Source organism: Colletotrichum paranaense, assembly GCF_030867605.1.
Source record: "Colletotrichum paranaense strain IMI 384185 chromosome Unknown Scaffold_14.1, whole genome shotgun sequence".
Lineage (NCBI taxonomy): Eukaryota > Fungi > Ascomycota > Sordariomycetes > Glomerellales > Glomerellaceae > Colletotrichum > Colletotrichum paranaense.
In genome coordinates, this window is record NW_026848972.1 from 529,527 (window position 1) to 556,926 (window position 27,400).

The 27,400-nt window shown below is 54.0% G+C and overlaps 11 protein-coding genes across 11 annotated transcripts; 5 read left to right on the plus strand and 6 right to left on the minus strand.

Annotated features, from left to right (window-relative positions):
- Window positions 1-774: 774 nt before the first annotated feature.
- CPAR01_14024 (QDE-2-interacting protein) lies at window positions 775-2,545 on the plus strand (the record flags this gene model as incomplete). The annotated part of the gene is made up of 4 exons (XM_060498276.1): window positions 775-1,182; window positions 1,238-1,284; window positions 1,337-2,065; window positions 2,119-2,545. The coding sequence occupies 4 exons, from the start codon at window positions 775-777 to the stop codon at window positions 2,543-2,545; spliced, it is 1,611 nt and encodes a 536-aa protein (XP_060343010.1).
- Window positions 2,546-2,743: 198 nt separating this feature from the next.
- On the minus strand, window positions 2,744-5,328 carry CPAR01_14025 (Ku70/Ku80 N-terminal alpha/beta domain-containing protein; the record flags this gene model as incomplete). The annotated part of the gene is made up of 7 exons (XM_060498277.1): window positions 2,744-2,761; window positions 2,830-3,308; window positions 3,386-3,597; window positions 3,660-4,054; window positions 4,135-4,677; window positions 4,731-4,791; window positions 4,841-5,328. The coding sequence occupies 7 exons, from the start codon at window positions 5,326-5,328 to the stop codon at window positions 2,744-2,746; spliced, it is 2,196 nt and encodes a 731-aa protein (XP_060343011.1).
- Window positions 5,329-6,053: 725 nt separating this feature from the next.
- Window positions 6,054-6,825, plus strand: CPAR01_14026 (uncharacterized protein; the record flags this gene model as incomplete). Its single annotated transcript, XM_060498278.1, has 4 exons — window positions 6,054-6,100; window positions 6,179-6,212; window positions 6,270-6,573; window positions 6,659-6,825. The coding sequence occupies 4 exons, from the start codon at window positions 6,054-6,056 to the stop codon at window positions 6,823-6,825; spliced, it is 552 nt and encodes a 183-aa protein (XP_060343012.1).
- Window positions 6,826-7,366: 541 nt separating this feature from the next.
- CPAR01_14027 (uncharacterized protein) lies at window positions 7,367-7,879 on the minus strand (the record flags this gene model as incomplete). The annotated part of the gene is made up of 1 exon (XM_060498279.1): window positions 7,367-7,879. The coding sequence occupies one exon, from the start codon at window positions 7,877-7,879 to the stop codon at window positions 7,367-7,369; it is 513 nt and encodes a 170-aa protein (XP_060343013.1).
- Window positions 7,880-10,801: 2,922 nt separating this feature from the next.
- On the plus strand, window positions 10,802-12,009 carry CPAR01_14028 (phosphoglycolate/pyridoxal phosphate phosphatase; the record flags this gene model as incomplete). Its single annotated transcript, XM_060498280.1, has 4 exons — window positions 10,802-10,876; window positions 10,982-11,003; window positions 11,084-11,152; window positions 11,249-12,009. The coding sequence occupies 4 exons, from the start codon at window positions 10,802-10,804 to the stop codon at window positions 12,007-12,009; spliced, it is 927 nt and encodes a 308-aa protein (XP_060343014.1).
- Window positions 12,010-12,270: 261 nt separating this feature from the next.
- CPAR01_14029 (uncharacterized protein) lies at window positions 12,271-13,476 on the minus strand (the record flags this gene model as incomplete). Its single annotated transcript, XM_060498281.1, has 3 exons — window positions 12,271-12,919; window positions 12,988-13,052; window positions 13,126-13,476. The coding sequence occupies 3 exons, from the start codon at window positions 13,474-13,476 to the stop codon at window positions 12,271-12,273; spliced, it is 1,065 nt and encodes a 354-aa protein (XP_060343015.1).
- A 1,546-nt stretch (window positions 13,477-15,022) lies between these two features.
- CPAR01_14030 (DNA topoisomerase) lies at window positions 15,023-17,328 on the plus strand (the record flags this gene model as incomplete). The annotated part of the gene is made up of 5 exons (XM_060498282.1): window positions 15,023-15,103; window positions 15,159-15,356; window positions 15,413-15,591; window positions 15,647-15,816; window positions 15,863-17,328. 5 exons carry the CDS (start codon window positions 15,023-15,025, stop codon window positions 17,326-17,328), a joined length of 2,094 nt encoding a protein of 697 aa, XP_060343016.1.
- Window positions 17,329-17,566: 238 nt separating this feature from the next.
- Window positions 17,567-17,890, minus strand: CPAR01_14031 (uncharacterized protein; the record flags this gene model as incomplete). The annotated part of the gene is made up of 1 exon (XM_060498283.1): window positions 17,567-17,890. One exon carries the CDS (start codon window positions 17,888-17,890, stop codon window positions 17,567-17,569), a length of 324 nt encoding a protein of 107 aa, XP_060343017.1.
- Window positions 17,891-21,686: 3,796 nt separating this feature from the next.
- Window positions 21,687-22,076, minus strand: CPAR01_14032 (uncharacterized protein; the record flags this gene model as incomplete). The annotated part of the gene is made up of 1 exon (XM_060498284.1): window positions 21,687-22,076. One exon carries the CDS (start codon window positions 22,074-22,076, stop codon window positions 21,687-21,689), a length of 390 nt encoding a protein of 129 aa, XP_060343018.1.
- A 1,687-nt stretch (window positions 22,077-23,763) lies between these two features.
- Window positions 23,764-23,970, minus strand: CPAR01_14033 (uncharacterized protein; the record flags this gene model as incomplete). The annotated part of the gene is made up of 2 exons (XM_060498285.1): window positions 23,764-23,917; window positions 23,948-23,970. The coding sequence occupies 2 exons, from the start codon at window positions 23,968-23,970 to the stop codon at window positions 23,764-23,766; spliced, it is 177 nt and encodes a 58-aa protein (XP_060343019.1).
- Window positions 23,971-25,120: 1,150 nt separating this feature from the next.
- On the plus strand, window positions 25,121-26,185 carry CPAR01_14034 (uncharacterized protein; the record flags this gene model as incomplete). Its single annotated transcript, XM_060498286.1, has 1 exon — window positions 25,121-26,185. The coding sequence occupies one exon, from the start codon at window positions 25,121-25,123 to the stop codon at window positions 26,183-26,185; it is 1,065 nt and encodes a 354-aa protein (XP_060343020.1).
- Between the last annotated feature and the right edge of the window lie 1,215 nt (window positions 26,186-27,400).

The window sequence follows — 27,400 nt, forward strand, 5'->3', positions numbered from 1 at the left end:
TCTTTAGATTTTCCTCAATTACCAACTACTTACGACTTGTCAAAGATGTATACTGTAGCAGCAAAGTGACTTCAAAGACTCCTCTTTCCCCTTAATACCCGTTAAAGAAGGCTGTACATCTTGATTGAATACCATCAGAGTTATCATCATTCTGAATCGCACTATTCTATAAGACTCGGAATCTTGTTCAGTAGCTGCCGCCGCTAACGTAAGCTACTGAGGGTATGAAAGAATTTACATGTTCGCATTCATAGCGACAGGACTTGAATAAGTCTGGCAATGTACTTTTGAGAGAGCTTTGTCACTGTGATCTCTATGATCCACCTCAGTTTGCTCTCTTTGCAGTATTCACAATCTCCTAAGGCTGGATTCATCAGTATTATCGCACATTCCGCCTCACTACTCTACTCATCTTGGTTGTTCCATCGTCTAGCTGAGTATTCCACCTCTTGAAGTACCGGTAGGGAAGGCACCTTATCTAAATGCCCCTTTCTCTTTCTCTTTGATACACAAGCCTTCTGACTTTTAAAGGACGTCCGCATTCAGAGATCTTCCCTTCTACTTCTACCAAGTTCAACTCAGCTTCGTTAGCCCAACCATCACCCGTCAACTACATATCCACAAGGTCACACTCATACGTACTCAATTAAAGCAAACAGCTTCTTCTTGGCCGATTCAGACACTTTGTTTCGTCTTTCGAAATTCCATCTTCCACTCACCTGGCGCATTCACACACTCTAGTATTCTCTACACCTTCCGCCCGCTCACTCCACAATGGCCGTCACCCAAGCTGAGCAGCTTGAGCGTCTGTTCGGAGCCTTTGGCGACGAAATCTTCTTCGAGGAAGGCACTTCTCAAGAAGTGGAAGATACCCTAGAGGAAATTGTTCTGGACCCTCTCCTTCTCGATCGTCAAATTGCAGCCAGGAAAGCAGCAATCCAGGGAAAATCTATCACCAAGCCAGTCGAGAAGAAAACTCCCCACTACATCGGACCACCTCTCGAGCCTTCCAAGTCTGAGAAGTTAGCTCCTGCGGATTTCAACGCCCTAATGAAGCAAGACTTTCCCGAGTTCAAGGGGATGAAGGCGGGCGACCTCTCGGCGGAGAACATGACCTTCGTCTCTTGGGACGTCGTCCAGAGATACCCTCTCAGCTTCATCGGCAAGACCAATCGACCGAAGGTGAGCGGTCGCCCTGGGTAAAAATGGCTCATTTCCTAGCTGACGCCGAATACAGGCAACTCCCTTCTTTGATGATATGACCGAGGAGCACACTTGGGACTTGTGAGTAGCCAACGAGGCTTTTTTCATACGAGAGAAATTGACCCCTTTCTAGCTTTTACGTCTACCACCCCAAGGCCTTGGATCAGTCGCCCTACATCTTCGTTCCGACCATTCAGTTCCAGCACTTCCTGGACATCGTTAATGCCTCGATTCAGACGAAGCTGACCATCCCTGCTGGTAAGCCAGGCGAGATGTTCTACCTCGTGTTCGGCTCCAGCTGCACCATTCGGCCCAAGTACATTGCCCGCTCCGCCTCGCACAACGAGTACCTCGCCCTGAACGACGCGATTCCGCCTCCCGAGGACGACGACGCGTGTGACGATGCCACTGTCTTTGGAATGGAGACGCTCATGAAGCTGCTCAATATGCACGCCAACTTCAAGGATGTCAAGACCAAGAGCAAGAAGAAGAAGCAGAACAAGGCGCTGAACCGGGCCGAGTCCCTCTACGATGCGCAACTGTACCTCGGTCTTCGGCCCAATGCTGGCGATGTCGATGAGAAGAACAAGAAGGTCGAGCTGGAAAAGCCGGTTCCCCATGCGCTGGAGCAGAATGTGGTCTTTGTGTGCATCGACATTGAGGTCGCTGAGGAGCACCACGGAACCGTATTGGAGATAGGGATCTCGACCCTGGACACCAATGACCTCGTTGGCGTTCCGCCTGGCGAGAGTGGCCGCAACTGGGTTCCGTTTATCAAGAACCGCCATCTCGTGACCTACGAATACCGTCACATCCGCAACCGCAAATACCTCAAGGGTTGTCCTGAGCTCTTCAACTTTGGGTAAGCCATGCACTATCACCGTCTCAGAAGAATCACAGACTGACCATACACAGCAAGAGCGAGTACCCCAAGCTCAGCGAGCTCCCCGACAAGGTCTGCACCGCTGTCAGCGACCTCTCCTTCGCCAATAAAGAGGACGCCGCCGACAAAGACAAACGCCCCCGCACCATCGTCCTCCTCGGCCACGATCTCGGAGCCGATCTCGGATACCTGGACAAGATGGGAGTGGAGCTCTGGGGAATCAGCGGCGTCGCGAGCCGTACTCTCGACTCCAAGGACATGCACCAGGCCTGGCGCGGCGAGTCGCAGGGCCGCAGCTTGGGTATGGTGCTGACTGACCTGGGCGTCGAGCACAGCAATCTCCACAATGCGGGCAACGATGCGGCGTATACCATGCAGGCAATGCTTGGCGTCGCTGTCAGAGAGAGGGTTGACAAAGACCAGGAGAAAGGTGAGAAGGAGAAGGTTGAGGCGAAGTGAGGTTGCTTGGGCCGGCATGTAGAGGAGCATTCTCCTTCTACGCATTCACACAAACACGTTTGGAAGATGGATAGATAGTTAGGCATGCACAGGAATTGCGTGCACGGGAATCCGTCCTTTGCTCATTCAGGGCTTACAAGAGATCCGCCGTAGACTATCATGATTTTCCCAACGCCCGCTGTGATTTGACCTCATCACTCATTTTGACTTTATAAACTGCAATTGGGGTTAGTAAAACGGATCACTCAGAAAACATCAAACCATGATAGAGAGATAGAACGAACCTCATCAGCCTCTTCGCTCATGACATTCGAAACCTCCGACGTCCCCTGATCAATCAACCCCAATCTCGACGTCCTCACCCGCCACCACATCTCCCTCCGATCCCCGCCCAGCTCGCCCGAGAGCATCTTCTTCTTCAGGTCCCTGATTAAGTCATTATACACGTCCGGCTCCTCGAGCTCGACGAGCCCGCGGCGGAGGACGCTCAGGTTCTCGGACGCGCGTGCGTAGTTGTTGTCGCCGAAGCTGTCCGTCACGAGCTGCGCGACGACGGCGGCCATCTGCTTTGCGGCGTCGCGGATCTCGGACTCGTCTTCCGCGGTGGCGAGGGCGCGCTTGAGGTCCGGAATGGCGTTTTCGGGGGTAATTTTGGGGCGTTTCGAGGCGGATTTGGACGTCGTTCCTAGGAGGGCGTCGACGTCTAGGCCTGAGAGGGGTTTTGCGGCTTCGAATTTGCGTTTTCCCTTTGCTTTGGGGGGAACTATCGTGGATGTCAGCGGGATGGGGAAGGAAAGGAGAGGTGAGGCGAGGGTGGAGGGCAAAGGGGTTGGTTTTTACCTTTCTTCACTTGTGCTGCTGAGATGAGACCGTCGATTTGGGATTTTGATTTCTCGACTAGTTCTTCTGGAGGCGCGGCGTAGCGCACTAGAATGGGAGGAATTGGGTCAATCTGGCCTTCCGGGTTGACTGCCCTTTGGCGGATGGCTTGGTTGATTCTGTGGATAATTGGGTTGTACGTGTCGTCTATGGCAGCATACTCTGACGGGTTTCTTGATTGTAGGACGTCAGTAGAGGGTTGGAATGGAGATTGAATGTTGTGAAGTGAACATACCCATCGTCATCAGTACCAAAAGTACCCAGATCCATAGAATCGACGTAGTCGCTCATGGCATCTGTGAGCTCATCGCCGGGCAGCAAGCGGTGATTTGTCGTGATCTTCTGCCCGCTGACGGTGATGACCTTATCGAGTGGCGGGAACTGGTACCCCCGAACATCCTCCGCAAAGGGGAGGGGTACGTCATAGAGGCACTCCATGTCCGGCTCGATGCGCGGGGCTAGGAGAACGAGGACGGGGTCCTTCTTCTCCTTGACTACAAGTCGGGCGACGGCGTAGGACTCGAGCTCGTAGAGGGCGTGGATGAGGGAGGACAGGGCGAGCTGCGACTTTTCGTCAAACTTGCGGGCGACCGTCACGCACGTCTCGCCCATGTTGAGAAACGGCTCATACTGCAGTGTGAGATTTCTTGTTAGAGAGAAGAAAAGGGGCGGGATTTGCATAGTGGGAAGAAAACGTCTCAGTACTATACCTTTTCGCAGGGAATGAAGCCAATGATGCTGAACGTCTTGACCGTTTCGAGCTTGGTGACGTTCCACTCGGACTCGCTGATCGCGACCGCCGTGCGGCCGTACTGGTACCCCTTGGCGAGGGACTCGAACTCAACGTCACGCTTGCCGCCCGGTGCGTCCGGGTCATTGATCTTGTACGCCCGCGCCGACTTGACCGCCGCGAAGCCAGCCGACGTCGACTCGACACCCTCCATGGGGTCGCCGCCTTCAAGTTGCTGCGAGGGGCCGGGTTCGGCCGATACTACGACGGTGGAGGCGGTTGGGGCCTTGGCTTGCTTGGTCTTGAAGTAGCGCTCGACGTTGATGACTGCGGGCGTGGGTGGAATCTTGAGGTCCTCTGGAGGGTCAGCCAGACCGAGGGTTAGGGGTCCGTCGTATGTCTTGTAGGGCTTGACGGGTTTGAGGCGCGGCGTGTCGAGCTCGTCAATGGCCTCTGCAATCGTTGCAAATTGGGCATTGTCGCATTTGGAGACAAAATCCCTGAGAATTTCTTCATTCTTTTTCTATAAGAGTATTGTTAGTTGTGTAGAAGCGAGAATGAGCAAAGACGCCGGACCTTGATTGACGGCTTGTCCTCTTCCTTAAAGCCGAACTCTGCATCGTCAAAGTCCACGCCCCTGCTTGGTGTTAGTGCGAACGCTACGCTGATGCATTGGACAAACTCACAGTACTATCAGCTCAATTCCGTCGTGATTGATCTTTTTTGCAATCGAATCGACATCGTCGCCATCAATCACAGACATGCCGTCGGTGATGAGGTAGATGCGCCGCTTATACTTGAGCTTCTTGGTAAACGTCTCAATCATATCGACGGCGAGGACCACGGCCGAGACAGCATCACCCGTCTCCGTCTCGCTCGGCTTCACCGTATCCGCGAGTTCCCTCAGAGAAGTCATAGTCATTGGGCCGAGCTCCTGCAAGACGGAGATGTTGCCGTATCCCTCTTCTTCCCCCATGGCGTTCTGGGTCTCATCCGTCTTGAGACCGATGACGCCGACGGTCCATGTTTTCCGTGAGGCGGCGACTGTGGTTGAGATCTTGTCCCATACGTACCGCATGCTCCAGTCCAGGTCAGATTCGGTGCGGCCGTTGTGGCAATCGGCCATGGAGGACCCGAGGTCGACAATGTAGACTGATGCCTCCTTGTCCGCCATTGTGAGGATGATTAGAAGAAGTTGGGGTTTTGGGATGGACGGAGAGTTCTAAAGGCAAGGCATTGAGCGCAATGCAATGCAAGGTCTTGCAGCATGTAAGAGAAGCTCTGAGCAAGCGATGAAGGTTTCCTTTAAGAAGGACGTTGGCGCACGGAGACTTTGACTTAGATCCTAGCTCACTTTAGGCAGATGAGGTCCATTGAGCTCCAGGCTCCGGCGCGACCTGGATACACTGGGGAAGCGCGCTACAACTGTATTCTGGCTGTCACCAACACGAAGTCACGTGGCGATAACGATAAACAGCCCGGCGAATCAATCATCTCATGACTGTCAGCTTCTCATGCAATCCCAACTATGTTACTAAGGTACCTCAATATATCTTCCTAAACGTATAGAGAGTTGAGTTTGCGAATCGAGCGTCAAGTTGTAAGAGAATACCGTACACCCAGCTTTGATTGTGAGGCATTGGACTAGCAGGCGAGGTAAGGACGGAACTTTAAGGACCCCGAGCTGGCACCCGCTGGTGCAAGGAATGGAGCTATGCCGAGGTGACCTCATACATTCGACGGGACCCCTGTACTCCTCACGAGCGGCTCGTTCCAGATGGCACCGCATCATTCTATAGCCTCTCAATCAATGCAACCACTCTTCATCATCCAACCTCATTCCAAACGGGTAATCTACCATTATCAAACACCTTGCATCAGTGACCGCCGTTGCCCATCATGTCAGACTCCATCGCATTCTCCCCGGGTCCCTACCACATCATCTCGTAAGTCGTTCTCTCTCAGAGTGCATCGAGTCAGATCATCCTTCGTCGTTCATCGATACTCTAATACTATCAACATAGCTATGGAGCCCTCCTAGGAACGACGTTCTTCCATGTAAGTCACCACCACAATCCAGATCCTGGATCAAAGTACCCTAACAGGCCAAACAAGTCCTTTGTAAACGGCATCACAATGTTCCGCGTCCTCGAGCGGCCGGCCTTTGCAACCGCCCAAAACGCCCTGTTCCCCGTCTACTTCACCATTCAGACGGCTCTCCCCGCCCTTATGGCCCTCACCTACCCGGGCAGCCGCGGTCTCCTCGGCGAGCAGGCCAGCAGCATCACCGGCCTCCTCCAGGAGTCGAACCGCTACACCGCCCTCCTGCCCATCGCCACCATGTTCCTCACGGGCCTCGTCAACCTTGCCGTCGTCCTGCCCAAGACCGTGACGGTCATGAAGGCTAGATATGCCCAAGGTGAGTTTGGCACTGATGACAGCCCCCGCATCGCATCGGCGTCTACGGCTGGCCGAAGGGTGGTGGTACTGACTAGTGGACACAGAGAAGAAGGATGGAAAGAAGAGCTACGACGCCGCGCCGCATTCTCAGGAGATGCAGGCTCTCAACAAGTCCTTTGGCAAGCTTCACGGCATCTCCACCCTAATCAACCTGGCTGGCTTCATTGCCATGATCCAGTACGGTTTCTCGCTAGCAGCTCGTCTTGACTAAGGTCACGTCCATGTATAGTAGTGTAAGGAGATTAGGTGACTGGTTAGGTTGGCCGAAGCCGTGTATTAGGATTTGACTCATTTGCACGTATGTACAAGTCGGCAGATTACCGCAAAACGCAGTACGTTCTCACTTTTCCCGTCCCTTTTAATCATGTTCATCAAGTGAACCCCCCGAAAAATAAGAAGTTGCTCATGCTCGAATGAAACGCCGTTTGGTGAGGTGCAAAGACATTCGTCTCTGTGCGCTACTGATTGCCCTGATGTTGCGCTGTCCGACGCCTCTGCCTTCCTCGCAGACTGCTAGTGCTTCCTCCGTCCGCCCGTCCATCAATCCGATTTTACGCCTGGGTATCGTCTTCGACTGGCGCAAGGTGCTCGACGCGAGTCCGTTCGCGAGCCGAACAAGTCGTGTGTCGAAGTGTACTGAAAATGCAAGAACACCGAAATTTAATCATCGTCGCCGGCGGTAACTCGTGGGTTGTGTCGCCGTTGCTGTAGCCAGCGACATCTTGTCCCATTTGGCCGTGATTCGTCGTCGCCTAGAAGTTGTTCTTGCGCGGCGGGAGCGGAACGTTCTTGAGAGCCTCGCTGGAGGCGAAGAGCTCCCTCTTGGCATCCTCAAGGGCCTTGCGGCGCTGGGCCTTGACCTTCTCCTCGTCGACGACCTGGACGGGTCGCTCGACGGCAATGGCTCCTCTGACAGTCCAACGGCCAGGCTTGCGGGAAAGAGCCTCCTCGACGTCGATCTCAGCGGCGGGCTTGGGGAAGTCGCGGGAGAGGGGCGGCAGGGGGTTCTTGGTCTGGAGCGCGGAAGAGGTCGTAACGGTGCCGCCAGGAGTGATAACGGGGCGATCCTGGATCTCGGCAGATGTGCGCGACGAGGTGGTTGTAGAGCTCTGGGTAGAGGTGAAGTAGTCGCCCTGGACAGAGGCGTCGGTGGAACCCGTGACGGGCGTCTGAACGTTGTGTGCCTGAGAAGCCATTGTGTAGTCGTAGGTGGGAAGAGATGAAAGGTTGAGCAGTTGCTCTTCAGAGATAGGGAGGGGAGCCATGGCTGCTGATATATGTGCTATCGAAAAGCTGTCTCCGGTGGGGTCTGATTTGCCGCCTTTCTTCGGTCCAATGCTGACGAGACGATTGTTTGGGACGGTGGAGAAAGATAGCGTAGGTCCGTAGGGAAGAGTCAGGTTCCGCGGGACTATTTTGAGTGGGTGTGGGAGGAAAAATAGGGATTAATCTGGGCCAAGGTGGACAAGGTTATGGAGAAAGGGCCGCAAGGTACGGACGAGCCAGGGAACCGTGGTATGTGTGGATGTGGTTGACGTTAGAGATGGGCGGAGGAGAGCTCTCGTATCGATCTAATTGTTAATGCTGCTGTTTTTGGGCGCAAAGGGACGGCGGCCGAGGGAACCTTGGGTGATCGTGACGAGGGAAAGAAAGTCAAAATATCGACGGCAGGCTCTTCCGGTCCAAAATTGGCTATCCTTGTGACTTGTGACCGTAAAGTCCGAACATGTGTGGTGTGTGGCAAGCGGGGAGGAGCAGATTTATAATACTTTCCGTCTGAAGCAAACGACCTGATTTTTTTTTCTTTTTGGATGTGTGTCTATGTGTCTCTCTATGGGAAGAAGCAACGGACCGAAAGGGCAATAGCAATGAAAAATCGTTCATCACCTGAAGTGCCTCGGCGAATTGCATTTTTCACCCGGGAAGGGTCCGTAGAGACGGATCAAACTAGTGAACTTTTTTTTCCCACACACGCTCTCTCTTTCTGAGTCTAAAGTAGGTACTAGTCGGTGTTGTCTGCTACACCTTCCTTACACGGGACCTTTCCCATGCTTCACCTGGCTTAGCTCCCCCACGCCGAACGTGGCCGGCCTGTCAGCCGCCCAGCCAAGCAACCAACCTCATCCACACCCAAACGCCCCCCAAGGGCCAATACTCACGATCCGTGCCTTTCCCCGGACGAGGGTCTCGACGATGCTGCACCTGAACTCCTCTCCTCCTGAACCCCCCCTCGACACCCCACGCTCATTCCCCAGGGTCTCTGCCTGGTCGGTGAAACCTGCGAAAGCGGTGAGGCAGACATTCATCTACACCGCTCAAGGAATGAAGCATTGTGCTGACCGTGGTCGGCCGCTTCGGGCAACTTCCTCATCCTGGTCCAAGTCCAGCTTAGGAAGCAATAGAACCAGACCCCATGGCATGCCGCGCACGCAATTCGGCCTCGGATTGTGTGGTTGAAAGCCCCCCGGGACTGGGATGGCAGTTGCGACGCCGTAGTCGGAGGTCCAAACGATGTTGCGAACGGAAGAGAGCCGCGGTGGTGGTTGCTACACTGACAGAAATGCAGCGGAGCCAAGCAGAATTCCATCGATTGATCATCAGGGACTAACACTTTCAGGGTCCGCCGCTTAGTCTGGTCCGTTGCCGCTGATCGGCACAATGGCCCCCGATCCAGAGTTCCAGACAATTTGCATGCGAAGTAACATCTGCCACCACCCAAGTTGACCCCCGTGCACTCGTGCACCTGCGACGGCATCCTACCCGGCTCCCACGGAGGTTTCGCGCTGGCGCTTCGACGTTATTATCCCAGGCCCTTGGAAGCTGAAGGATGACAGACGGACACGGCGGGCGATCTGACGGATTGCGCTTCAATCCAATCTGCTAAAGGAGATCGGCATACGTCGATGGGAACTGTCAGATGTACCCATTGGCGCCGACCGTATTTACGGTACGGATACCCTTGTCACCCGAAAAAAGCAACGCGATGGGGAGTTAAGAAAATTGGCATATGAAAAATCCGTTCTCGACGCCACCACGCCCGGACACTCCGTTCAACGACTCATCTTTGCCATGCGATGACAGCTCCCCACCTGACGTCACCTAGCTTAACGTTGGTCAACAGCAGTCAGATAGTTACGCAGTACCTAGATGCATGCTGTCCATGCCGAAGCCGAGGCGGTAGGAAAGCGATTACAGATGGAGACACATGGTCAGCAGGGACGCAGAGGTGCTGACATAGCTGCAATGCAAGCCCGGCAGAGCACAGAGACTCCGCACCCGGAGCGTTTGCTTGTTTCCTTCTCCTCGGCGTGGGGGGCCGTTCAGCCACTGCGACCGGCAGCGGAACGGGCTTTGCATGGCGCTTATTGTCTTCCATTCCATCTATCCCATTCACCAGGTTCCATGTATGCTTCTAGGTTGACTTGCGTTGCTGGACATGCTGGAGCACGTACATTTGAACCTAGCTGCATTGCTCAATCAGTCCGGCCCATGGGGAAACCCCATTTTTGTTGAAATGCTTATGAGCGCCATGCCGCTGTTCATGGACAGGAATGTGGGCTGGCTTTGTTAGATGCTGCAGTGGTCCGGTTTCGCAGACATGAGGTGAGGTTGGAATTGAATATGTAAGAATATCAGATGAATGCGAGCAACATGCCCAGCCAATCTACTTGCCTCGACTGCAATGGAAATAATCTGGGGAAGAAGGCACGACACTCAACGCGGCGATGAGATCTCAGATTTCATCGAACAATTCCTACCTACTTTACTTTTCAAAATACCTAGGCACTCCAACATCCGCTAGCCTCAACACTTGAGAGACCTGATAACAAATCCTTAGCCCATTGCATCCATGTCAGAGAGCTACAGACATATTTCTGGACCTCCCCTCAGTCTCACTCCATCCTCCCCAGGTTTCAATAATCCCATGTCATCCAGATCGAGCCGTCACTTGCAAGGCCTCTAAGTACCACCAGCATCCGCGAACCAATCGGACGATGGCCGTCCGACCTCAGTCCCCCCACTCCGTCATCAGTGCCGCATGCCAGAAACCCGCTTCCGCACCCTTGTCCCACCATCCCGAAACTCAACCTCTAGAACGAACTGCACCTCATTCTCACCTTAGTAACCTAGCCCTGTCCGATAGACTTTTTGTTGAAATCCAAACACCAAGCTCCCAAAAGTTCACGATGTCTCAACCACAGCAGCCTAAATATCTCACCGGTGACTCTGCCGCTACTCAAGAATTCCTCGACAAGTTTGACGTGAGCAGCAACCAACCCCCACCTCGTTGAGTCATTTTCACCAGTGGAGAACCTCACGATGGTCGGAAAATGAGATGAGGACTTTGCTGATCTCATGAGATATAGGTCTTCCTCATCGATTGTGATGGTAATTCTCATCGTCCTCGTTGCGGATGAAACAAGTGCTTCTTCTGAGCACAACTGACAACTCTTCTCCTACGCAAACAGGCGTCCTCTGGTCCGGAGACCACCTATTCGACGGCATTCGCGAGACGCTCGCCTTCCTTCGCTCAAGAGGTTGCTCACCCTGAACTTTTCCCCTTTAGAAAATCTCTTACAAATCGCATGTCTCGGCCCCTAACCTCTTGAGTGCTCGTTTCCCCCCACCAACAGGCAAGCGCACCGTCTTCGTAACAAACAACTCGACAAAGTCCCGCCAAGAATACCACAAGAAGTTCGCCGCCCTCGACATCCCCTCGGACGTGGAAGACATCTTTGGCTCAGCCTACTCCTCCGCCGTCTACGTCTCCCGCATCCTCGACCTCCCCGCCGACAAGCGCAAAGTCTTCGTCATTGGCGAAGCCGGAATCGAAGCCGAGCTCCGCGCCGAAGGCGTCGACTTCATCGGCGGCACCGACCCTGCTCTGCGCCGCGACATCGGCCCCGAGGACTTTGCCGCCATCGCCGACGGCTCCGCCCTCGACCCGGAAGTCGGCGTCGTGCTCGCGGGACTGGACTTCCACATCAACTACCTCAAGTTGAGCTTGGGGTACCAGTACCTCCGCCGCGGCGCCGTCTTCCTCGCGACCAACACGGACAGCACGCTGCCCATGTCGCACACGTTCTTCCCCGGCGCGGGCTCCATCTCGATCCCGCTCGTCAACATGAGCCAGCAGCAGCCCGTGGCGCTGGGAAAGCCGTCGCAGGCTATGATGGACGCTGTCGAGGGCAAGTTCCAGTTGAACCGCGAGCGGACGTGCATGATTGGCGACCGCCTCGACACGGACATCAAGTTCGGCATCGAGGGCAAGCTAGGCGGCACGCTTGCCGTCTTGACTGGCGTGCACAAGAAGGAGGATTGGGAGAAGGAGGGGGCCGCGGCCGTGCCGGCGTACTATGTTGACAGCCTTGCCAGCCTGAAGCTTGATGTTTGAGGGAGGAAGATGAGTCAGGCCGACTGGGTGGCAATGTTTGGGATGAGTTTGGTATGATTATTTTTCCTATGATTACATGCGTCGGATGCATAGATGAACTCCATAACGACCTCACCAGAAACTAGAAAAAGACCTTCTCTAGAAGAATACACAGATGCATTTCACCGTCTATTCCAGCCCCCGGACCAGAAAAGATTCCCCGTTACGACTGAATAGGCCGTGTCTTAACATGGACAAGCATGTTTCTAGTCTATTCCTTTTTTATTTATCCTTCTTGCTCTGGCGCTTGGCAAGCTCGCTCGTGCGGATGACCTTTGGCGGGGGCTTCTTGTACGGAAACAGCGACTTGGGCATAAACATGCCAACCTGGCTCTGGTACTCGGCGTACTCGTGATACTTGCCCGCAGTGATCAGCTCAGTGAGCCATGTCGAGCCCTGGAACAGCAGCACGAGGAACGCGGAGCCGGCAAAGGTGTAGCTGTACAGCACCTTGGTGGCGTAGCAGCTCCACTGGTAGAGCACGAACCAGACCATCTGCTCGGCGAAGAAGTTGGGGTGGCGGCTGTAGGCCCAGAGACCGTGCGTGACGAAGCCACGCTCGAGGTCCGCCTGAGCCCAGCCGCGGGGGACGGAGGCGGCGGCGCCGTTGCCCTTTTTGTAGGTGGCTTTGGCGGTCTGGTAGTCCCACTGCTGGCCGTCGCTGATGTACTCGCTGAGAACGAGGCCGGCGAGGATGGCGAAGAAGGAGTAGTCCGAGGCGGCGAGGTCGGGCTCGATGCGGCTGGCGAGGAGGAGGGAGTAGGCGGGCGCGGCGGAGAAGGCGAAGAGGAGGATGGACTGGATGAAGGAGATGAAGGTCACGTTGAAGAGGAAGAAGACCCAGGCGGGGACGTATGCGCGGACAATTTCCCTGCGTGGATGCACAATGTTAGAAAATTTGTTGGAGGGGCAATGTTCGATGGGGAGGAGATTCAGTACCATCTGTAGTCTTCACTTCCACGCTCGTAACCTCCTTTGCGCCAGTAGTTGAAGGTCAATCGGGACTATCGGCACAATGGTGTCAGCACTTCATCTCCTCAAGCTGCGTGGTCACTAGGTCGTTGTTGTTCTCCTTACGCTCCAGAGGGTGGTCGCGGCCCCGGCCAGCGCGACTCGCTGCCAAGGTTCGCCATTTAGGTACGCCCATGCCGCCGTGTGCAGGACATACCAGTTGGGCAGGAGACTCCACAGCCGGTCGATTTGGGAAAAGTTGCGGTGGTACTCTGACACGCCGAGAGTGAGGACGGCAATGAGCAGGGAAAAGGCGAAGCCGGAGACGAGGGGGTTCGTCTCGAGGTAGATCTGGGGCAGCGACTGCGGGCTCGCGATGATCTTGCCGGGGAGCTCGAGGAGCTGGGGGATGAAGGGTTCGACGACCTTGGCCCACTCGGAGCACTCCTCTAGAGACTTGACTGCGGGGAGCGCCATTGCGGACAGGTGAGGGTGTCTGAACTTGGCCTGGATTCTAGTGTAGCTGCGATTTTGCACCTCCAGACGTTTGAAAACTGCGGATGGCTTGCGAAAAGGTTGTCTCGAGGACCGTCTTTATTGACGATACAGCTTTGGTGGTGCAAATGGGAGCAGCAGTGAGGTGATGCAAACAAAGCGCGTCATAGATCCGCAGGGAGCTTAGGTCCCCGCCGCCAGCTCCGGTGACGTGCAGGGGTCTTCGGCCATTTTGAGACCGAAGATCCGTCCTCTGCGCAACCTAGAGATCCATACCTAGGGTAAGGTAAGGTAAGGTAGATGGAAAACCGTTGCTTACAGTACCTACTCTTTCTGTGAGAAGGTACTGAGCAGGGGAAATGTAACTTTGTAGTAAGAATAAGAACTTCTGGCGGTGAGATCTCAGATCTGTGCAATGGTGTCGATCAATCTGTACAATTTCCCCCGATGAGATGTAGAGTTGGACCGGTGGCTTACGTCAGTTTAGTCTTGCATGTGAGGTGGTGGCCACCATCTCGACAGGCTCAATTTTTGTATCAGTAGGTATTCGCGTATTCAATTAGGTAGGTAATCCTATGTATTCACGATGCGTATATTCGTGGAGAGCAACGACCCCACCCTCATAGGGCCAGAATTGCAATGTTTGCTCCAAGGAAGCACCGCCCGTTGTCAACGACAGCCGAACGGTACAATTGTGCCTTGAACACTCTACTCTTAGAGTGCCTAGATGGGCAGCCTTGAGTGGCAAGCGGTACCAGATGTGACGCCATAGCTGGCAGCTTCCCTTTTTATCATTTCGGTTACCAGTACTTTGGGTGACGAGGAGATGCAATTCCCAAGAAGGATCCTGATGCCGTCACCAGAGGTACCTACCTGGCTGAACCTCGAGATCGAGGGGGGTCGCGGGTTCGGGACGACTTGCTTTGCGACTTTTTTTCTCTTCTTCTGATCCCAACTAAGGTAGTTAACTCATAACCGTCCGTACATTTACGGGCAGCATTTCGATTGCCTGGGGATTCCAGCTTCGAGAGTCGAGGTACCGCTGCTTAGATAATCGACGACACCTCAAGATCGCCAACTGGCCCAGGGGTTCCAGAGCTGAATCCCAGAAGCACAGCGCGAATCAGCGCGGCAGCCCCGCTGTGGGGTTGAGCCAGGCATAGGTACCTTAGCGAGGAAGATGGTCTCGACCTCAATTCAACGACAACGACGTGCATTTCAAAATCTTTCATGTGTCGATGGGTGACATTAAAGTTGGGCAGAGCTTTTAGGATTTCTTCGCAATCACATACGCTGGATTCCTCAGCACGTGCTAGAGACACTGATTAGCTGCCGTATGAGGGTTTGACGCGCTCAAGCCCGTGAAGACGCGTCTCCGAGGCAGGAACGTAGATATCGCAGGATGCTCCTGCTCTTCCAGCAATAACATTTGTGACTGCACTCGCGGAAAGTGCCGAGGATCAGAGACCTACCGGGCCCCAAACCATCTACATGCAGTGAGCACCAGTTGTTCCTACACATCGAGAAGATGAAGGTCCTCTGCGTTGCCGAGAAACCATCCATTTCGAAAGCCGTTGCTGGCCATTTGGCAGGACGAAGCCCTGAAGTCGTGAGTATCGCATCAAGCAAGCCGCACTTTTCTGGCGAAAGCTGACACTTCTCAGCACAACACTCGTTCTCAATACATAAAAAACTATGGCTTCGACTTTGACTTTGGCGCCCCGTGGGGTTCGTGTGGTGTTACCATGACGGCTGTTCTGGGCCATCTTACGGGACTCGAGTTCACACCAGAGAACAAGAACTGGTCGCACCCGCCGCCAGAGAGCTTGTTCAGTGCACCAGTAGTAACAGTAGTGCCTCAGGTACGTCTTCTGCCTCTCGATTTAGGTTGCCTGGATTCTGATAGTCGCATGTGTAGGACAAGAAAACCGTTGCGGAGAACATTGAGCGGCAAGCTCGGTACTGCCAACTTCTTGTCATCTGGACTGATTGTGATCGAGAGGGAGAGCACATTGGAAAAGAAATTGTCAATGCTGCCAAGAAAGGCAACAGCCGAATCACCGTCAAGCGTGCCACTTTCAGCAACATCGAACGAGCGTAAGCCTGGCCCCTTTTTTGTTACATGCGAGTGTCTCTCTCTGACAGCTTGTAGCCACATTCTCACTGCTGCCCGACGCCTCACAGACCTTGATCAGAAACAAGTCGACGCCGTAGATGCGAGAATAGAGCTGGATCTTAGGATTGGGTATGCTTTTACGCGTTTCCTGACCATTAGCCTTCGCCCCCTGGGAGGTGCGCTGCAGGAACGAACAATCAGTTATGGTAAGCTTGCACGTATTCTGCTATTCGTCTTCTAACCAAACCTTAGGCTCCTGCCAATTTCCAACTCTAGGATTCGTCGTAGATCGGTACTTCCGGGTCCAAAACTTTGTCCCCGAGCCGTTCTGGAGCATCAAAGTCATGCATTCTCGTGAGGGCAAGAAAGTCAACTTCAGCTGGTCGCGAAACCGTCTCTTTGATCGGATGTCTGTTGTCATTCTCTACGAACGATGCCTCAACGCGAAAAAAGCCAGGGTTACAAAGGTTCAGGAGAAGCCAACGAGGAAATGGAAGCCTCTGCCGTTGACCACTGTCGAGCTGCAAAAGGCAGCAACTCGCCTTCTCCGGATGAGTGGTCAACAGGCCATGACAGTCGCCGAGGGTCTCTACAACAAAGGGTTTATCAGCTATCCTAGAACTGAAACAGATCGTTTCGACAAAGGCATGGACCTCAAGGCACTATGCAGGAAGCAGACGCCTGATTCTCGATGGGGCCAATACGCGCAGAGTCTTTTGGATGGGAGCTTCAGTCAGCCACGGGAGGGAAAACATGATGATAAGGCCCATCCACCCATTCATCCAGTCACGTACGCGGCGCCTACGGTACTGAGTGCTGATGAGAAGCAGCTTTACGAATATGTCGTACGGCGGTTCCTTGCTTGTTGCTCCGAAGATGCCAAAGGCCTGGCAACCGACGTGGAGATACTCTATGGTGAAGAGACCTTCCATACCCGTGGATTAGTCGTCCTAGAGCGCAACTACCTTGACGTCTTTGTCTACGAGAAGTGGAATGACTCTGCAGAATTACCGAAATTCACGCCAGACGAAACATTCCAGCCAACAGAAGCCTTGATGACGGATGGCAAGACAAGCCCGCCAAACTACCTCACAGAAGCAGACCTCATTGCGCTCATGGATGCCAATGGAATCGGAACAGATGCTACGATGGCGGAGCACATTCAAAAGATCCAAGACAGAGAATACGTCCAGCTAGCTGACGGGGGTCAACGTGGCCAGGATGGTGACAACGATGATGACGACCGGGATAGACCTCCTTCGCCGCCAGCTAGAGGCGGCCGAGGAGGCCGCGGCAATCGCGGTGGTCGCGGTGGCAGAGGGGGTCGCGGCGCGTCGTCGGCGGGACGGAGAGGGCTCAAGGTCTTCATCCCGACCCAGCTCGGTGTGGCACTCATCACGGGATTCGATCGCATGGAATTCGAAACTAGTCTGGGCAAGCCATTCTTGCGGAAAGAGATGGAGAACAAGATGAAGGCAATCTGCGACGGGCGCATGACCAAGGAGGCAGTCCTGCGGGAAAGTCTAGGCCAGTACCGACAAGTATTCCGGGACTCGCAAGAACGGCTCAACGTTCTCAAGGCAGTAAGTCGGAGTTCCATCACTAACACGCTTACACGCGCTGACTTTACTAGGCGTGTCGCGAATACATGTCGATTCGCGAGTGAGCCCGGCAATTCGATGTTCGTGATGGTAAATAAGGGCTCAGCCCTTTCGTAGTATGCGAGACGCGAAAGTATCAAAAAAGAAGTGGGATAATCCCAAACATCGTCGTCGCGGTGGCATGGCTCCATACACAAACAAGGACCACGGGGCGAGGTTTCCTTATCGATGGTGGCCCACAGGAATTCAAACGTGGGTGTGACGACTGGTGCGTTTGGAGAGACCACCTCGTTCCGAGAATCGGCGCCGTTGGCTATTCCACGTTGGCTAGCTCCGAACAAGCTGCGCGACATATCTACAAATCCCACCGTCTCATGGCGGCTAAGGTCAGGTCAGCACGCACATCGGCGCCTTTGGTCGACCGGCCGTTCGGGACTAAAAGCAAGGCAACACGGAAGAGGTCGGGAAAGGCGCAGTAATCATGAGCGCAGAGGGGTGTGATGAACCCCGCCGTGATATCTTGGACGAGAAGCGGGGTGAGGCGGCTACTGCAAGGTGCAGTGGTGGGTGTGCCGCCCGCGCGAAGGAGGGGGCAACCCGGGCAGAAATCGGCCCAAAGGCGGAGGATTTCCCTGGGATCATTGGAAGCCGAGAGGTTGCGTAAACAGAGGAGGCACATTGCGGCGACGCGGGATTGAATAACCCCACAGGACTTCCCGAGGGAGGATTAGGAACAAAAGATGGGCACATCGGCCATCGGGAGAGTAGGGAGGGGGTGTCTGGTCTTGTGGGAAACGAGAGCCCGCCCTGGGAAGGCTAAGAGGGCTTTCTTAGAGCCCGAAGCCTCGGCGATGCAGCATGTCACAACGTGGGGTTTCGTAAGTGGATGACAGTGACAGACCACGGGCTCACGATGGAGGAGCCTGATTCGGCGACGAACATTGACGTAACTACCTCAATGTGAATACTGTGTAAGGTAGAGTTGTATAGTTGCGGGTTGAGAAGCATCAAAGTGCCCACATCGACGAGACGAGATGTACCGTAAAGTATACAAATCTAGAAACGGGTATTTCTTGTTGAAATGTTCCTTGCATTCTGGGTCGCTCAGAAACGTACTTACATAGAAAGCGTTGCCCTACTATGTAGAGAGGGTTCATCCGGAGGGGCGTGAGTGATTCTTTGCACGCAGATCACAAATGAGCACCATGACCAATCAGATCATGGCCTGGGCGCAACGTGATGGTTGCGCACGAGAGAGTTGGTTGGGCAGGCAAGTTGCGCGAATTCCGGAGGGAGAGGAGAGAGAGAAAGAGAACCTGAACCTTTTTTGCGTCAAAAGATGAACATGGTCTTATTCCATTCCAGGCTTGTAGCTGAAAGCTTGATGCAGCCAGCCACATAACCATTTCACGTATTCCTCCGAGGGGGAGTAAAGGTAGCGTAGCCAGGTACAGAGTCAACACTACGAGATTTCTGTTGAACCCCACGATACCTACTCTCTATTTGGATGTCACTACATTTTGTGGTCTTGACACCTCCGTATGCGGTACGTCCGACTGCAGGTTGAGTAAGGCCTTTTCCGAAACGTCGAATCCGCGCCAACGAAATGATTACGGCGGTGCGGGAATGTTTGCCCGGATGCATGCCGCATGGCATATCAGCACATCACCTTTGCATGAGGGTGGATGAAGGAGGAAAAAGAGGGGGTTGGAATTGTTTATAGACATGATATGGAATCCTCTATTAGGTATGTTATATTCTGTATTACCTGGTGAATTTGGTTGGTTGGACGCTGCTCCTGGGTATAGAGCGGCCATTAGGGGGCGTGAAAGTTGAAAATCAGACCAGGTGAGATGCGATTGATTTGATTTGATTCTGGGCCAGCTGCAAGAAGTCAAGGCGGAAAGCAAAGCAAAGCAAAGCAAAAAGCACATGGACGGATTCGATCGAGTACAGACTACGGAGGGTGCGGCGATTGCTGAAGAAGGTCGTCAGCATGCCGCCCATCGCGAAAGAGGGCAAGGCGTACGCAGGACCTACCCACGCCGGTACGAGAAAGCGGAAAAAAATGCAGCTGTTACCTTAGGTACAAGTAGAAGCCTAGAACCACGGGTGGCTTTTTCTTGAGGTCATTGGGGCCAAGGAAAATCCGGGGAGGGGGGAAGGCGAAGATGGGATGAGGGGGAATTCACTGCGATGTGCCATTACACGGATACGGCTTACCTTCTCAGAGATGCCGAATAAGGTATCCTTATACGAATAGGATAGGCGCCTCAGCCGACGCGGACGCGGTTCGGCCGGGTCTATGGGGTTCATGGTCAATACCTAACAGATCAGAAGTTGAGGCACGCCTTGAGAGATAAGCCCACGCATCGCGATGTTCCATTCTGGCGGTTGATGGTCACCAATCTGGAAGATGATAGCGGATTACAGATAAGGCAGCTGCACCTGCGACCACCACAGTGTCCAAAATTGCAGAAGTTGGGTTTTGTGTATCTTTGATGTGGAGTTAGTCAGAGCCACAGGGCAGGGCGAGCAGGGCGAAAGAGAGAGACGCGGGATGGGATGGATTTCAGCTGCACCGTGGGGTACAAAGCAGCTACTCACACCCAAGAGCAGCTGATTGATAGAGACACCCCCCACTGGTCCAAGACGGTCCAGTTTCCAGTTGCTTTACCCGTCACGAAGCCATTGCTGGTGGACTCTGTGCGTGGTCGCTAGTTGATGGTTGTAGTCTTGGCACCCATTTCTTCGGAATGGCGCAGTGTGCGAGGTCAAAAGTAAAATAGATGTTCGGTACGATATTCGAAGAAAAGGAATCGCAACGAGAAGAAATATGAGCGAAGGGGTAGGGGCAGTGCGTTGAACCGGGGATTTTCCAGCTGAAAGCTCGTGGTTGTGACTTTGGGACGCAGGTTTAGTCAGGTCTGGAGTGTCGATCATCTCTAACGCGACGGTTTTAGACCTGGTGTAAGAGGACACGTCGTCGCGTCGGCGACGTCGGACTAAGGCCTCTCTGTAAGAGAGTAGCCCGTGATATACGATACGTCTTCTTAGTTGTGAGATGGCTTGCTTGAGACTAGCTTCCTTGTCTCGATCTCATCCAAGGAAAGGAGGCCAGAAAAATGGACGATGACGGTTGAGTCCTCGTCTTGTTCCTTTCTTGGAAGTTGAGTGAGCGCGTGTCTCAGACATATCCGGTCTGGATCGTCCCGCCGGCATACGGATGCTCATTATCATTCGTAACCACCCAGAAATAATTAGGGGGAGAGCATGAAGAAAAACAGGAACCAGACATTTCGAACTTGTCATTGCTCAGGCTGCTGCTGCTGGAAATCTGCACGAAATTGCGCGTTGCCAAAGGCTCGGTTTGACTTACACGCCCCCTTGCACTTTCTCTGACCATGAAGGCATGGAGACATGGGATGGGTTCTATTCAGATTCCATCAAGACTTCCATTCCGCCATCTCCACGGCGAGGTCCGGAAAAAGGGGGTATTAAGGTCAAGGGAATAAGAGGCGCTCCAGGGTAAAGAGGAATGTCAATCTCGCCAAAGGGAAGAGTTTTCTCTGGCTTTCTTTTTCGAAGCATCTCGATCGCTGCGATTGACCAAAGCGCCAGAAAGCTTTGGGAATCTCCTACGCCAAAATCAAAATTGCAACGTCCAAAAATAGGGGGATGATGGCGACAAAAAATACAACATGAAAATGTGTGTGTGTGTTTCTGTGTTCTGTGCGGTGATGAAGGGCCCTCTCTAGCACTCTGGCCCCTGGTTGTTTTGACAAGGCCCCCGGTCTGTGTTGGTATGGTCGCACGTTGCTGGTTGCTGGGCTGAGAGTACATCGCACTAGGAAAGAAATGGACTGAGAGAGCGAAGCTGCGGGTTTGCGATTGATGACGACACTGTCGCATTCTCCAGTCTCCCGCAGCATCAGTAGCAGCAAAGCAAACTTGACGGCCGCCGAGGTATCCATTTCAAACCCCGTCCGTCCGTTTCTGCTGTTTCCGTCTGGGATAGCAGCAGCAGGAAGAAGCACACTCCCACAGCTCTCCAGCGAGCCAACCATTGCATTGCTTTGGTGCTTGCCTGCAAAGCTGTAGTTGCTTCAGTGGACACCGGCCCCGTGGTCGCGTCTCCCAGCGGCTTGCTGGCGGGAAAGACTTCAGACATGGATGGGACATGGGTACGGATACATGGGGGGTTTGACAGGGGGCAATGGCATTGGCACGGGATCCGGACAAAGGAAGCGGGTGGGTTTATTAGCGGGTACGGAACGGGTATTGAATCAGAGGTTGACAAAGCTTGACGATAATGAGATATGGATATATGTCAAACTGTGTGTGCGGTGTGGGAGGGAGCAGAGATCGCGATTGGGGTTCTCGAACCCTATCACCACAACCTCCTGATTGTGTGTGAATGAAGGGGGGGAAGAGGAAAGAGCAAAGAGTCAAAATGCCATGAGTCGGAGTTCGTGTTATCGGGGGTGGATCTCCAAGGGGGCTTGGATGCCATGGATAGGAATGAGACGGGATAAACGGAAATGGAAACAGGGACAACTTGGAAGCAAAGTTTCATGGCTGAGTCTTTCGACAACGTACCCCAAAAATAAGGTACCGTGACAGAAGTGACAGACAAGTAAGAGAGTGAGAGAGATCCCCGACAGATTGGTAAGCTCTTGGGCTGCACGCTGTACCCGAGACGAAGGTTTCCATTTTACCGTGCCCAGTGTGCCATAGGACGGGATCACCGGTTGGGATACACTATGCGCGGTGGGCTTGATGGTGATGTTGCGGTTGACGCGGGCGCCGGCGACGCGGGTTTGATGCGCATCTAGAAGCAGCCCTTGGACCTTGGCTTGGCTCATGGGGTGAGTGGAAGGGGCGGGAGAAGGCAACTTCGAGAGCTTAATGACCTGTGTGTGTTGTTGTGTGTCTGTTTCGTCGACATTGATGCCCTGAGGCTGGCAGGGAATCGGTGACTTTGCTGCTCGCCTTGCGCTGCGGGTTTGTTGTAACTTGTGACTGGCAATCTATCATCTGCTTGACTCTTGGCTCCTGGCATAACCTCTCGATAGTGCGGCGTTTGACACGATGATCGGGTGTCCGTACTCTCTTCGTTTTCACCGTCGTTTCTCGATCCTTGTATCAAGCTTATTATGGACCTGTCTAAGGTGGAGAGTGGTCTGGACGCTGAAGGTCGAACAGTTGGTTATTGGAATGGACTCCGAATGGAGAAGCGCGTTATGGGCTAGGCCGGGGATCAAGTGCGTGGGCTTGACTGCAATTCCGGAAGGCCACGGGTTGCTGTCCCCCTTCCCCTACCCTTGGCCCTGGGGCTTCTGGGGCCTTTTCTCCCAGGCCTTGGATCATCACACTTACCGGCCGACCCTATCGGCAGTCCGGGGAAGACAACGAGGTGGGAACTTCGTTTCAGTAGCTTCGGGTTCGGCATGGGGCATGGGTATGGGAACTTGAGAAGAAAGAAGACCAAAGTGAGCGGCGCCAACGCATGGGGGGACGTGTCTTCTGGGTCCGTCGCGGAACTGCTGTGTCGCAGACGCTTCAAATCATTCATGGATATGGATCGCATGGGACCTTGGACCTTGAAGGCGTGAACATCTGTATCTCGAGGTATTCGCATCGATGGCTGGTTCGGCGGTCAAGCTCGGGGACAGGAACGGGACAACGAGATGGAGCCCGCCCAAGCTCCGTTCATGTGGATTGTTTGGAGGTCTAGGATGGAGTTTAGAGCTGTCGATGAGTGGGTATTATCCTTTTTGATGGGTTCCAGTTTGCGGTTTGTGTGCGGTGTGCGTTGAAGCTGTATGAGTATCCGTCGTTGAAATTGGGTATCGTATCTGCAAAGGTACTTTGATCAAAGGAAAAGCAATCAGTTGGATCAAAAGGTCATAGAGTCTAGGTAGGACCACTGGGGAAGTTGAGAGTTCTCTCCCCTTACCCAGCGCTGGACGTTAAGGTCAGATCGTCCAGGTGGCAGGTAGGATCATGAAAGAGTATCAGATCAAAGGTTGATAAGGATCTCTCGATGATAAGGCCAAGGCGGACGAGGCAAGTGTCTCTAGACTGTAAGAAGGTGGCAGGTAGTCTCTTCCACTCCTCATCTGCCTGGCCCATCATCAGCAAGGGCGATGACTCCTCCTCGGACCCAGGGGAACTGGAATCAAATGGGAAGGGAAGATACGGAAGCACAGGTTTGGAGGCATAAGGTACGAGGTGCACGAAGTGTGCGACACACTGTGTACAAGATGCCTCTGCGGACTGCAACAAGTGAAGGTGGGAGTGTGAGAGAAAGTAGGAGGATAGCTACACCCCTCTTTCTCTCTTCTTGCCGGTTTCCCATCTCCTCTCGCAGCCGGGGATTCCTTATTTTGGTATCAGCGACCCAACCACACATACCTCGTCCTTCAGACACACACACCATCCACACTCAGATACCGTCAGTTGACACCTGGTGACCAAGACTTGACACCCGTGGCCGCAGCTTGCCACCCCCAGGGTGTGTATCCAAGTGGTGTTGTTCTTGCTCATTGCCTAATGGTCCATCCGTCCATCACCTGCGCCAACGCCAGCGGCGTCCGTCTCCTTGCTCCTTTCCTGTTGTCGCTGTAGTTGTTGTTGCGTTGTCGGGCCTTGTCTTACCTTTTTGCCTTGGTCTTGCTCTTTGGTGCTTGAGACTGGAGGGTGCCAGGTGCTCATCCATCCATGATCCGGCCATCCATCCATGATCCGGCCATCCATCCATCGCCTTCCCTTCCTTTCGCCGCCACGGGCCTTTGTCTTCTGCAGGCGGTTGAGTTTGGTACGGGCGTCAGGTTTGGCTGCATGTTGCTGGAGAAAGCACCCGGGCTTGCCAAAGCCAAGCTGTACTGCATCAACATGCTCTCTGTCTATCCGTCAGTCATTCTCCTTCTCCTCTCCCTTTGTACTGGCTCTCTGGGGCTCTTTGCCTTGTACCAAAGAAGACTGGCCCGCCACAGAAAGCATGGAGGAGTCACCAGCATGAGAGGTACGGAGTAGATACCGAGGAAGTAGGAGAGAGAGCGAGGTACATGGATGTACCGCAGTTGACTGCGGATACCTTGGATCCTGGGTTGCATCCGTCCGGTACCGTGGGTACCTCCTGACCCCCGGTCGCCGTCTCTTGACATGCCCCAGGTCTTGCAATGTACCCCATGTACCTCCCTTTCTCCTACACACAACACACACACACACACACACACACACAAACTTCCTCAGCCCAGCAAAGAGGAACAAGGTAAGAGAGAGCCGACACCAAATGATGGAGGTACCGCGTATGTCTGGTGTGTGTGTGTGTGTCGCTCTCAGTCATTCAACAGTCAGGTATGAGTCTGTCTGTCACTCCCATCCATCCCATCCCATCTCCGTATCCGTCCACCACCACGGTCCCTTTTACTTTAGCCCTGGCCGTCGCACTCATCTCACCCTCCCTTTCCTTTTCCTCTCTTCTCTTCTTCAACGCAAATACAACATCACGAAGAACCACAACCCAATACTGACGAGATTCTCTTGTCACAGTCACGATAATCGCAACAGCCACAGCAACGCCAGCCTGATCTGCCAACAAGTCTACTAGTCGACCCGTCGAACTGAGCCTACCTGCACAGTTCCACACTTGCATCGCATCTCTTCCGCTTCTAGCAGTACGTCAATAGTAAACCCTATCCTACCGCACAGCACCGCACTGAACTGCGTCACATCCTCCTCCTCCCTCTCCCACCTTGGTGACTCAACACCACCACTTCTCATCGTGGGATTCCTCCCACATACTCTACCAGTCTCATCATTACTCCTCTACTCAGCACCTGTAGCTAACCATCGATATCGCGTACAGACACGTCTAGAAGCACCAGACACGTCTAACGACATCATGGCGACCATGGCAGCTGCTGCTTGCGATATCCACCAGGCCTCCAACATGAGCCGAGACAACTTGACTGTTGTAGCGGCTCGGAGTGTTCCTGCGACGACTGTGACACGATCTCACCCCCTCCCTACTCCTCCCAACTCCATCTCTCCCGCCCTCCCGCCTCACGGCCTCAAGGCCCAGCTTCAGAAGGCCAGGCTCGAGCCCATCGACTCAGACCTCGACCTGCACGACGACCCGACTGGTCGCAGGCAAGCATCGCGGTCACCCTCCTACGATGCCACCGGTGCTATCAGCACCACCCTGCTGGCCAAGCACCACCTCCCCGAGATCCTCCTCAACCACGGCCCTCTGGCTATCCGTCACATCATGGGCTACCTGACAACGTCTGTTCCGGGCTTCGCAGGAATCCCGCCGACAAAGGCGCGTCGCCTGGTCGTTGGAGCCTTGGAGGGTCGCGGAGGCGAGGGCGGCGGACCGGATGGCGATGTGGAATTTGAGAAGGTGGGCTGGGGTCGATGGGATGCCCGACGACGTGGTCAGGCCGCGCGCGGGTCTACACCCCCTACTGACTACCGATCTGGCATTCCCATCAACAAGACCAGTGGACGCGGCGCCGATAGGTCTCGCCTGAACGTCGCCTCGTCCAGCGCTGGAGATTCCATCGTCTTCTCTCACGACGACCGCGACGCCATGATGATGGAATGCGAAGCGGATAAGATGTCCCTGGATGGCTCGGCCTCCGCCTCGTGCTCCGAGGCCCCGGATGACGATGACATCGCTATGAATGATGATCCCGAGGACGCCACCGATGACGAGGATTGGGCTGCCGTTGGAGCTGCCGCTCTGCGCGCCGAGTCTTACAACACAGCCGGCGCAACCGCACAGTCTGCTGGACGCAGCTTCCTCTCCACCGGTGTATATAACTCGGGAGGAATGCGAACTGTCTCTACTGGCATGGCACGCTCGCTCCAGCCCATGCCCTTCGACTTCACAGCGCTCCAGGGCCCGTCTGACGCGCAGGAGCGTGAGGCGGTCGAGGCTCTGTTGCGCCTGGGTTCTGTATAACACCTTTTTTTGCATAGCACGGCGTTGGGGGATGGAAGGTCTGCGCTGTGCGATCGGTCTGTTTGACCGATGAGAAAGCATGTCTCCTATTTTCATTGGATTCGGACTGGTTGGCTGAACCAAGGATACCGTGTCATGACTTCACTGACCGAGCCGGCGCGCTCTGGGTCATGCATCACCATTCTCTGGCATTTGTCATGGCACGGCGGTTCTACACTACATGGGTTCGGCGTTCCTGGCATTGGAACGGTAAATAACGCCCTCGCGCGAAGGGCAATCATTGTGGCCTTGGGCACCACTTTGCATTACGATCAAGGCTCTACTGGAGGATACCCCGACATATTTGGTCATCAACACGTTTCGACTCGCTACTACTTGGGCCGGCTGGCTATCTTGGGGACTGTCGTCTCATCTCCCCGCCTCTGCCTGTTTGGTCTCGTCTTGGAACCTGGTTCGGAGAATCTGAGCCCTTACCACAATCTTTGTTCGGCTTTCCCCAAGCATCGGTCTGGTTGAGACCAAGGCAACGCGGTGGCGTCGACGACAGGTTGGAATGGGCTGGCCTGACAACACCACCTCCCCACAGACACACTTCGATTCTTTCCCATTCATGCGTATACCACATTTTGCACATACCCCCTTTTGCTTTTTGTTCACACATCTGCATCTCCCCACTTCAACACGCCGTGGGGAATTACATCATCTGGCGCTGGGCGAGCTTCACCTCGTCAGCCATCACACTCCGCGCCCCTTTTTGCGCGCTTCACACCAACACCTGTTTAATTAGTTTTGGGGTTGACGAAGACGACGAAAAGATTATGGATATTCGTGTCACATGAACACTGAATCCATACGACACATTGATTTTGTGTTTGCGAACTGGAAGAGTCAGCATGAGCTTGGCTGTTTGGCAACTCTCGCGGAGGACAGGACGCGCAGTTAGAAACGAGGAACCTTGGTGATGCTTGGCTCGCTGATATCGCCTACCTATACGATCGGCTTCAGAGCACTATGTCTCTAGGACATGAGAAAGAGCAGAGGAATTGAAACCAAAATCAAAGAAAAAAAGGAATAAGAGAAATTACCTCCCTCTGGTTTTTTTTGGTTTTTTTTTGGTGAACGGCGGGATCTGGGTTTTCCGGGATTGGGCGGCTAGGTCTAGCTCTCAAAGAATGGAACTCTTGATTGTTTCGTCCCATCCTAGCGGTGTTGACT